Genomic DNA, 12,050 nt, shown 5'->3' with positions numbered 1-12,050 from the left:
TCAGACATAATGTACACTGTTTACACGTCAGGAAAATTACAATGCAATGAAACATGATCTGTTGTTGATAGTTTTAAAAAAACTCACTTCAGAGATGGCTAATAATAGTGGCAAACTGTATTACACAGCTGCTTTTAGATTCAGGTTTTACCCTCCTCCTGACAATAACTAATCTGGTTCTGAACGCTAATGTGGTCACCATTAGCCTACATCTTTCAGTGGGCTTCATTCTTTCATGATTGAAACAATACTGATTTCTTCCCAAATTTTAACTGCATTTATAATTCAATAGCTAATTAGGAAAGCAACAGTGGAAATACTGAATCAAGTTCATTTCTTGATTGTTCATTGACATCAATCAAGTTAAAGAACAAATTCATTGAACTAAACACTTGCATATATGAACAATGAATCAAGGAATTGCACATTGAACTGCCATATAAGGCTTTATTTCTATGCTTGAAGACACTAGCTAAAGCAGCAATTTAGAAACACATGTGCCCTTAAACTTGAGAGATTATATCACTTTAATAAGAATGAGGCCTGGTTTTCTGGATAGAGAAAAAAATTGTCTTCCTAGATCTCATCTTGACGCTACACTAATTGCTATAGTAGCCAAGCATTTGCTTTTGTGTCCTACAGAACATTACCTTATTATGATCAGCTTAAGACTGAAATGATTCTGCAAAAATATTGGAATCTTCAACAACAGCTTCTAAATCTATCTGGCAACAGCCTATGATGAAACTGTTTTGTACACATTGTATTTAGAAGATAAAAAGGCCTCTTATGTGAAACAACTTTATCAACTATTTTCAATCAGAACTTCACTTACTTCAGAAGACCCAAAAAAACCTTATGGTCTTCTCCTGGTAGGTACTAGTATTTGAGGAAATGTAATTTCTCTCCACTTGTACCCTCTATTTCACCTGTCAGGTTATTTCAAAGCTTATTTTTCCTGAAAGTTTAATCCAGCATCCAAAAATTGTCTCAAAACAGATGATGAAATTGGCAACAGATCACCAGAACTAGACAATACTTATTCAAGAGTTGTACCTAAACCTCAAAATCTGGTGGGTAACCTATTATTTAAATCAGCTTTAAGACCAGAGGATTGTTAAGAGGAAAACATAATGCTGAGGTTTAGAATAAATGGCTGAAGACATAAAGACAGTAAATATGGTCTTCTGTATGACAGCCATAGAAACTGCAAAAAATATATAACAGACAGATCAATAGATATCATTCTGAGAAAGGGCCATTTTAAGGAAAACTTGGTAGAAATTTTCACAAATTTTCCAGAATTCCTTGTGATAGTCAGGTAATAATAGCTATTTCCTGATAAAATTTCTCAATGACAAAGACATAGTCTCATGGTACAAAAGGAAAAGTTCTCTGGAGAACCAAAATTTTAAGGAAAAAATAAAGAATTGTGCAGGAAGACTACATGAGGCTTACATAAATATCCATGGTGGCACTTTCCATTTAGTATACTTTTTAAGTTTTACAGAATAAATCAGATCAACTAATTCAAAAGGGTAAGACAGCAAACTCTAAAAAGAATTTTTCTTCTCATACATCAGGATACTATCAAAAGCATAAACACATTCTGAATGAGAAAGTAATTCTCAGTTTTTCCTGAAAATCATGGGGCATTCTATTTCTTATACTGGATCAGCAAGAGGGGTTCCGCTAACAAATCCTATGAATGGAACGTTTTCCAACACAAATACCTTCCAGGTATCCCCAGCTTCTGATGGAACAGCCTTGAGATGAATTTGTTGTCTAACATATTGAGAAAAGGTCTAATGAAAATAAATAAATGATTAATTAATTTTCTTTTGTACTGTTTGGATGTGAAGTTCATTGAAGTGCCATTGCTTTTTTATCAGACAGTCTCACTCCACTAATTCTTAGTCACAATAATTGTACAGAAAGAGGTTTACTGATGTTGCACTCTAACTTAGCAATTAGTTCAGGAGGACAAGGACACTTAAACAAAAAACAAACAGCATAAACTACTCTAAGTAGACAATGATGTGAGAATAAACAGTTTACTTCGTCTGCTCTGATTATTACATCATTAACTAGTGGAAATCAGTCACAGACGAGATCAAGTCTGTGGTTGCAGGCTGTCTTTTGGTCTCTGGAACTTGAGATCTTTCACTGGGGCCCAGAGACACTACTGCAACACAACTTACATACAGCAGGGCTGTTCATTAAAGGATTTTAATAAATCGAGTACAGAAAAAAAGTTCTAGAACAAATCTGTTGCTTTGTGGAAAGGAAAACTATCTGATTATGAAAAGGAAGAAATCCAACAAGTTTGACACTTGTCCAAATAAAATAGATTGTACTGAGTCTCATTTTAATGGCTTTCAGGCAGGCCCATACTTATCCTTGGATAGCAATAAGAACTTTCTCAAGAAGGCTGCTATGATTGTTCCTTTTAAATACCCACTCATCATTATTCCTTACTTAAATATGTGCTATGCATTCCTTTAATTGCACTTGGGGTGTCCAGATCTTCTGTATATTTCAAATAGGAAAATTGTTTGTTTAATATAAATACAGGTTCTTAAACTGAATTGAAATTCTTCATCTGAAAAAAAATGACAGAGTCTTGTACAGGTTCCCGGACTTGTCTACCAGAGCAGCAGTAAAAGGAATACATATTGCAGGAAGAGTGCTCAGAGGAACTGTACCATCAGTTTGAGAAATAGAGATTACTGCTTTCTTTGGCATAAGGTGTATTTCCCTCCTGCACAAGCAGACTGGAAAAGAAACTCTCATTTATGGCAAGGAGTTTTTTTGGCAAACATTTCAACTTTTACATTTCAATAAAAAATGCCTTTTTTTTTAAAACTGAATATATTTCCCACTACCTTTACTTTAAGACTGCAAACTTTGTAATATCAGTAATTTGATGCACTACATAGTAGAAAAGTGGAAGTACATTTATCCTAAAAGACAAAAATGCATCTGAAGACTACCAGCAATTTTTGTCCTAGAAAATCTATATAGAGAAGAAACACTAAATTGTTTACTTCTTTACATTCTATCATGAAAAAGAGTAATGGAATCTAAAAAACAACAACAATCAACAAATCAATACTTCAAACGCATTAACAACATATACTGTGATAGGCTTAAATGTCCCTCCTTTTCTCCATCATGTAAAAGAAAATTTGAAGGTATTACATTTAGTCTTCTGTTTTTACATAATAAAAACTGATACAGAATATTTTTTGTAAATTATTTTTAAATAACAACAGTAATGAGAACTGAATCAAGATACAGCAAGCAGGAATAAAATATACTCAAATGGCTTCACTAGCTGGTCATACTTACTTTTGAAAGGTGGTGTTCAGATGAAAATCCCAAGCCATAGACTGTATTAGCCCTGCTGTCTGCCCACTGGCCAAACTTCTGGGATGTTTTAGTAAATGTCATGTTGGGAGTGATGGTGCTATTTATTATTGCCTGAAAAAAGTAACAGTTGTAAAAAAGGGGGTTGTGGTTTTGACTTTTCTTTTAAGACTACTCATAATTGAAAATGCCGACATTGTAGGCAAGTATCTGTACACTGAGACACACACTTACTAAGAGTTAAGAAACAGTTTTTTAAGTCAATCACAGCTAAACTTGCAAAGGTATATTTTTGCACACATTCTGTAAAAGGGCGAAAAGCGAGGAGGGCGGACAGACAAGGCATCAATTTACAACTGCAAGTAGTCCTTTAAGTTTTTTAAAGCATCTGCATAGAAGAACAGCAAAGTTTGTTCCCTAAGACAAGGCCTCTCAAGTTCCACTGGAAGCTCCATCGTTTACCCACCCTTGCCCTGTTGCAAATGAGATTCTCCCTGAAAAACATGCAGTAAAACAAGGAGCACAGTTTTTTTTTAAATTTCTGTACTACAAGAATCTATTTCCTTTACACACATACAAGCAAGGCTAACAATTACAGGGTCATCCACCAACTACAGAAGCAGAGCTACCCTTGGAATAATTTTTCTTCTCTGGTTCTTATTATCTAAAGGATGGAAGAAGCACATCCTCCAGCATGTAGCTTCTGCTAACGCAAACACAAAAAGCAACTATTAGATGATATGCTGATTCCATTAAAAGCAACTGGAGTTTCACCATGGATTTCAACAGTATTTCTGCTTGTCTAGCATACTCTAAATCTGCAATATGGAACTGTCCAGCTGACTTTAAAGTATGACAGGATAAAGTCTTATACTGATACTAGTGGGTTTCATTTAACTAAAAAACTTATGGTCAGTACAGTCTACAACCAGTCAACAGGGACAAAAAAGACTAGCCATAAACCCAAAGACAGGTGTATCTGAAGTGAAATGCAGGCATGGTGCCTCAACTGTCTGGTGCTACTAAGAGTTTCACTCACATTTGTCAAATAATTCACAGCCCCTTTCATGAATGCCTGGTGCTTTGTTACACCCAAGTGACACCTGACAATGTCCTAAAAACTTTCCAGAAAATAGCACACACTATAAGCAGAACGATTCAGCAAGAATTTTTCTTACATGCCAGCTACCATCCTCCAAAGGTTACTGTCAGTGTATTTCCTACTGCAGCTGTCTTACAGTACCAAGCTGAGAATCTGTTGAACAGCTGTGTGCATGGTTCCTGTTTCCATGAAAACATAACTCCTGCCTTAGCCCTGGCAGGTCAAAGACAGTGATTACTGAGGAACCCTGCAGCAACAACAAAATCCACATGGTCCAAACTATCTGTTGTCAATAATACAAACTTTCTTTTATTCTTTGACTAGCACAAACTGTATGGATGTGAAGAACATAACATTTTCTTGGGATGGTGACAGTCTGAAACTTCAACATCAGAGAGATGAAGTACTGCTCTCACAAGCCCAAGACCTTCTAGAAGTCAAAATCAGTCTATACTACTTGTGTGATATGGCCTTCTGGATGGATATTACAAGAAGGAGTTGACTTTTGCTGAGATTTGGGTACTGCTGAAGCACTGCTACTATCAGCTTAAAATTTTCTATGAATTTTACAGAGTAAGACTGACAAATTTTAAGCTGAGGGGCTCGCTAAACCCACAAACAGCTCCCACGTGCATATGGTGATTCTCAGATTAAGTGGCAGAGAGGATTATTGAAAGAAAGGAGAACAAATTGTATTGCAACACATAAAAAGACAAGTAAAGATATTGCAGCACAGATAAATTTAACAAAACTGGCATCTTCTGCAGTGGCTTTGGCAGCTCCACTATATTCACATTAATTTAGAAGAACAAATCTGAAGAATTTCAAAGCTGAGAATATCAAACAGGCAGTTGTCTCTGATAACCTTTGCCTCAAAATGCAAACTTTAGCTACCTTTGTGAACAACTTCTGGAAAATTTTGGAATCTCTAAAAGCTTACATTTGAACAAAAGAGCCTCACCAGGTCAAAGACAAGATTTGCCATGTGACCAGAGACTGGAGAACTGTCTCCAGCAATTATTGTCCAAAAAAATGTATCTCAGATTTTCACATAGGAGAAGTTGCTCAGCAAAGTCACTGGTAAATGAAACATTATTCTCCTTTCTTTAGGCATAGGGTTTGGAGTCCAAACAAAGCCAGCAGGCTTGTACTTGCATTATGACCTCCAACTGACCTCATAGAAAATGGTTGTCTATGCCACATAGGACAGACAAGATAATATGAGAGAGAGTGGTGGACTTCTCAGAAAGGAGGTGTTCTGGATGTCTCTTTTATTGTAGGTTTCTTGTATTCTTTTGCACTATTACTGGTCAGAAGCCCACTTTTGAAATAAACAGAACAGAGCTGTGCAGGTTCACTTAATGCTCAATCTCACTTGCTGTGGAAGCTGTCCACAATAACATGCTTGAAATTAAATATCCTGGGACTGTGTAGAAAAGATTCTTTTTCCAACTCGAGCTCTAACTATGTTGTCTAGCTTGCTTAAGCCCAGGTCCATCCAATGTTTGATTAATTGGAACTTGCATCACAGATTTGAGAGTGTACATATTATGTCATGGATGTAACTTTCTCAATTTGGAAGATGAAGCCAGGGATGATGATATGGACTTAAGATCTCCAAGCAAATGGCAGGTTTAAAGCCTGTAGGGCTGCCATCTCCTGCAGTGATAGCAGCATAGCTGGTTCCAGCTTAACCCAGTGACAAACCTGGGAGAAACCAACCAGTTTTTAGCTGAGACTGCTTCAGCTGACCACATGGCTTGCTGCAGAACAGAGAACAAGAACAGACTGCCTGGACCAGGATAGGATAGCTGTTTGACAGCAATCCGCATTTATGCTGGGTTACATTGACTGTCAAATTGCTTCCTTGCAAGGGAGAAACGCAGGAAGAAAACTTTTTAAAAAGATAATTATATTGAGAAAGAGTTGCTGCAATTCTTCTCTTTATTTTCCAGGAGAGAAAAATAAGGAGGTTGCACTCAAGTGTCTCACTTGGGAAGACTAGATTCCCAGTGATAAAAAAAAAAAGAAGAGCCCTTCCATCAGATTTACCAACTTTACAAGAAAATCAAGACTTTCAGTCTTCTCTGAATTAAAAACATTAGTACACTACATCTCTAAAGTGTAAAATTCTGCTTTTAAAAGTGCAGCACTAGAGCATCCTATAGATACAGTCAGTGTCAGCTACTTCTGGAAAGAAGTAGATACAAATCTTTCATATCTTCAGCTTAAAAATAAAAAGATTAATTTTTTAATCAGAATTTATAATTAAGCCTGTCTTGCACATTCAAACAGGTACTGCTTTAACTGCTCTCCTCTAATCCAGATTTCACTGTAGAGTTACCAGTATAACAAGTGTCAAATATTTCATCAACTTTCAAGAATGCTATTTGCATAAATGAACAAAAATATCTTAAAAACAGAACAGAGTCAATCTGACAGGCAGACATTTAGCTTTTGAAGAAAGCAGATTTAGTTATCTTCAGAATTTTTTTTAATTATAAAATAGCTTTCATGTTTTCCTTTCATATTAGTTTAGCTATGAGAAAATAGGGCATGTGTCTGAGGTTTTCATTTTACTGACTGCAAACCCAACAGCTGCAAGACATACAGTAACAGTCAAATATGATTTTATCTTGTGCTAAAATTGATAGGAATAATAATTAAGACACAGTATTTTTTAACTTTTTCAAAGGAAGATTACTGAACTCTGGAGCTTACAGGCCTTACTTAAAACTTTTATCAAGCATTTAAAAGATTATCCCTTTAAAGTGAGACAGTTATTAAAATACAAAAATCATCTACGGCAGTAACACTGACAGGAGACTTGACAGAGTAATAATATATATAAGGCTGATGGAACCTACAGATTGGAAAACCACTCTTTTCCAGAGTCTTTCCTTATTTTTGGTGAACACAAAATTTTAATTTTGTTTTCCTATCTTGTAGCTGTGAAAAAAATTGATTATCAGAGAGTTAACTAAAATGGCAAGAACCACACTACTTGATCTTGTTCCTTTTCTCAGAGACTGAATGGAAAAGACAGTGGGACTCTGGGAATAATCCTAATGTCTGTCTGCACTGTTAGTGGAGAAATAATGGAGGCTTCATTCCATCACCCAGGAGAAAGAAGTACTCAAACACATTTTTCCAAGGAACTCTGAAATGACTATATAATTAATGAGAAGCAAAAGCCTTAGCAACAACTGCTCAATGTTGTCATGCCATACTGCATTAGAAATTTTATTGCTCAGGCTTTCTTTTGATTCTGAGAGTGGTAGGAGGAAAGGGTTACATAAAAGATATTTACTCAAGGGGTCACAGAAATCAGCTTCAAGTTCTATTAGATTACAGGATTTTCCTGCTGTGGGCAACAGGGCTCCAAATATTACACGACTATAAAATATAGCAAATATTACACATGACTATAAAATATAGCCTCTACACTGAACACCTTATGGTCCTAGAATGGTTTTTTATAGTGAAGTTAGTGAGACACTAACTAGCTTAATTTCTGATGCAAGTTATTCCAAGAGAAGACTGTAATTTCAGAAAAAAAAATTACACAGAATGCATTCAAAGTAAGCAGTAAACAGCTGGCTCAAAAAAAAAAAAAAATCCCTCACTTATAAAATAAACCAAAGACCCCCACTAAGCAAATTCAAGTGGGAATCTGCAATATACAATAGCTGAATGAGATTCTTTAAAACGTCCTTTTTTTTCAAGTAGAAAGATTTAATGACTTTTAAACTATCAGTATAGAAGTTACATTTTATCCAGGCATACTACTGAAACTCACTGTCCTAAAAAAGAGGGAAGGGTGTGGGGCAGAAATAGGATTACCACTCAAATCTAAAGCATCTCTCTCTCAACCCCCTCTTACTGCAGTCTAAGTGAATATACATGTGAGTTGCCAGCACTGTCTTACTGCTCAGCACCTGAGCAACTGAGCAGCCACATTCACGTCATTCTCTCCACCACACAAATCCAAAGGGTGCTGCAAACCCCACCAGCACCCAGGTATAGAGTAAAACCTGGTTGGATCTATTCCTTCTGAGGGAGGGGCATGACACCCTAAAAACGGGTCCAACAAGTGTTTTTGGCCACTGGCAACATGGTATTGCCAGTAGTGTTACTGACACCTAGCTGAATGCCATGCAACAGGGACACTATCTTGATGCACTCCAAACATAAGAATGTTTTATATTTACATTTAGTCCTTTGTATATACCATATTGGGTATGTGCAGACATGCTAAAAAAGATAGGGGTTTAATTAAAAAAAAAAAAGAAGTCTCCAGGAATTATGCAGGAATCCTTCTTAAAATACTGCTATTCACCTGTGTATATTTCAGAGCAGTGTTGTGAATGCCTAAAACAATGAGTCCTTCCTAATCATGACTGGAATTCCAGATCTGAATCATTTAAGACTTGGATAAAAACATTATTAGGATTGCAGTACTCACAGAGTAAATGAAAGTGATTAACTGCATTATCAATATAGCTTGCCCATAGTACCATGAATGTAAAGGGAATGCTGCAGTAGACAAAGAACAAATAGTTGAATGACTACTTGAAAATTTAATTCAGCAGGCACTTGGCAGGAACTGCAGCTTTGGTTGAAGGCAAATGAACCCCAGGGGATAGCAGAATAAGGACTTCGGAAACTCTCCAGATCAGTTAAAGCACTACATTTTATAACTGGTAGTCTTGATTTCATATATCTAGTTCCAATTCTAAGGTTTTTATTCATAAACAGTCACTCAAAAGGGATGTTAATTATTTGACACAACTGATAGAATCATTTGAAGGAGGGCTGGGAAGGGAAAAAAAGTAAGACTTAAACTTGGAAAAATTCTGGTAGACTTTAACACCAGAGCCTCAATCACTTGAAGCAGAGATTTTTGACTATGAAATTGCTTCCTAAATAGTTATTTGCAATAGAAATTCTTCCTTCTCATTTAAAATAGCAATACACTGGATATTTTAAAAAATGCAGGGTAATATTTTTCAGCTTTTAATAAATAGTCCCAAAATCTCTGTGAATATTGCTATGTTCTAAAAGAGTATTTCAGTTCCAGTGATTATGAACTAACATGCTTCCAGAAGCTTCAAATGAAAGTCTCTGGAAAAGATCACAACTTTTGATTACATTTTGTATCTCTTTAATATACTTAATGCAAAGTTTTCTGATATGCTGTTTGTAAAGTTACTGTTCTTATACCTACTTGGGGTAGAACCTTAGAAACAGTCAAGTATTTTCTGCACATCAAATTGATTTCTTAGACATTTCTTGCAACAGCAACTCAGTACATTATCCTTTCTAATTAAAGTAGGGAAATAAAAAAAAAAATTAAAAAGCCACAACCCCTTCCCTTCAAGACTCAAACCAACTGAGTTTTGATAAAAGCTTACCATGGAAAGCTTTATTAGGTAGGCTTTATTAGGAGGGAATCCTCACATTCTCTACACAAAAATTGGAAGATTATGTAACGAAGGATTTACTAAGTGATTATGGGCACTGAACAGATGTCCTTTACAATGCCAAAGCTAATTATATTGATAAGTGACTGAACACAAAAATGAAAACATGTTATTGTAACCCTATTTGTACTTTATGTACAAATTTTTGTCATTTTATCCTCCCCATAGTATTAGCTAAGCAACAGGTTATCACTTGAATTCAGCAACAGTTATTGAAGCAAATACAACCACATGGAAAATAAATTTTCAAATAAACACTTAAAACATGCAATGAGGAAATGTTTCCATTTTAACACATCAGTAATCTGTTAGATAATGACACAAACATCTCAGAAGAAACATGAAGGACACCAGACTAGTAAATAAATACAAAAATGAATGGTGAAACTAGGTTTTCTGAAATAAAATTTACCTTTGAGCCATCCAAACTGATTATCCTGTAGACATTTCTTGTGCTGTCATAGAAGTAGGACACAGTAACAGCATGCTTGCTGGTGGGAACCCAGTTCTTCTTAGTGTTTGGGTCAATTTGGAAGACATGAGCTCGGGTGCTGAAGATGGGTTGTTCCCTGAAGGATAAGAGAGTAGAGGTTATGAACATAATTTGTGTGTACTATCATTGCACACAAGTTATCTGCCAGTTTGCCCATTGAAATGTACACAAGTTACTTTGCATGATAAACCGTGCCTGAGAACTTCTGTAGGTGTTGCTGCATAGAGCAGATAAATACATTAATATACATATGCAACAAAATGCAAGTCTTCCAAGGCATCTCTAATATAGATTCAGACACATCCCATCATCTTCCCAGCTCTCACCACCCATCCATCCCTTTAAACTAAATGGCATTAATACATGTATGACTTCATTACACTGCACATTGCATTATCCGTATGAGTTCTCCAGAATCTTTCAATACTATGATTATACTCATCAATTTCAAGCCATAATCTGGAACTGAATTGCCTGATTCAATACAGTTTCCTAAAACTAACATTAATTAAGGCTAGGAACATGTGTTGTGAAACCTCCATTCTTTGTAGCTTTACAAGTGCATGTATTCATATCAACACTAAGTAATGTATTAAATACATGGGTCAAAGTAAAGTGCTTAGCAAATGAAATTAGATAAGGTAAAAAGAAAAAACTACTCTACTTTAGAATTTACAACTTATTTTCACCATGACAACTACCAGGACATATAGCATTACACACCCATCTAAAAATATTTTAGTATCACTAAGGTAGTGATAAGATGGCCTTCTACAGTGGAGTGACTACATCAGTGGACTAGGGAAGGGTTATGGATCATCTGTCAGTCATCTGCACTTTTGCAAGGCCTTTGACACAGTCCCCAACAACATCCTTTTCCCAAAATTGGAAAATGGTTTCAATGTGTGGACTCTTTGGTGGATAAGGAATTGGTTGGACAGTTGCATCCAGAGAATAGTGGTCAATGGCTCAGAGTCCAAATGGACATCAGTGACAAGTGGTATCTCTCAGAATTGGGACCAGAACTGTTTAATAACTTCATCAGTGACATAGAGAATGGGATTGAGTGTACCCTCAGTAAATTTGCCCTTGACACCAAGCTGACACACTTGAAGGATGAGATGCCATCCAGAGGGACCTAGACAAGCTCTAGGTATGGGCACATGGGAATCTCACGAGGTTTAACAAAGCAAAATGAAAAGTGCTGCACTTGCGTGGGGCAGCCTCTAGCGTGAATGCGGGCTGGAAGATGAACAGATGGAGATCAGCCCTGCTGAGAAGGACTCAGAGAGGTGCTGGTGGAGGAGAGGCTGGACATGACCCAGCAATGTGCACTCACAGCCCAGAAAGCCAATTGTATCCTGGGCTGCATCAAAAGCAGTGTGGGCAGCAGGTCAAAGGAGGGGATTCTACCCCTCTGCTCTGCTCTGGTGAGACCCCACCTGGGGCACTGCATCCAGCTCTGGGGTTCCTGGACAGGAAGGACATGGACCTAATGGAGTGAGACCAGACAAGGGCCATCTGATTCTAGATTCTGTGATGATCAGAGGGATGGAGAACATCTCCTATGAGAACAGGCTGAGAAAATTGGGATTGTTCAGCC

General features: G+C 36.7%; 1 protein-coding gene across 2 annotated transcripts in view; it reads right to left on the bottom strand.

Moving 5' to 3' along the window:
- The window catches only part of HOMER1 (homer scaffold protein 1), a 94,322-nt gene that overhangs the window by 60,326 nt on the left and 21,946 nt on the right, over nt 1–12,050 (bottom strand). The window contains exons 2-3 of one of the 2 annotated variants that reach the window (XM_050329490.1): nt 10,367–10,523; nt 3,352–3,483 (exon numbers count right to left, since the gene is read on the bottom strand). In XM_050329490.1, coding sequence (XP_050185447.1) covers nt 3,352–3,483; nt 10,367–10,523 — 289 coding nt within the window. Of the gene's footprint in view, nt 1–3,351; nt 3,484–10,366; nt 11,868–12,050 lie in introns of those variants that run through there. The other variant, XM_050329489.1, reaches the window with a different exon arrangement.

This window comes from Myiozetetes cayanensis, unplaced genomic scaffold, assembly GCF_022539395.1.
Source record: "Myiozetetes cayanensis isolate MyiCay16 unplaced genomic scaffold, myiCay2020 scf4, whole genome shotgun sequence".
Taxonomy (NCBI): domain Eukaryota; kingdom Metazoa; phylum Chordata; class Aves; order Passeriformes; family Tyrannidae; genus Myiozetetes; species Myiozetetes cayanensis.
Note: the sequence above shows the minus strand (reverse complement) of the source record. Positions and strands in the feature narration are given on the sequence as shown.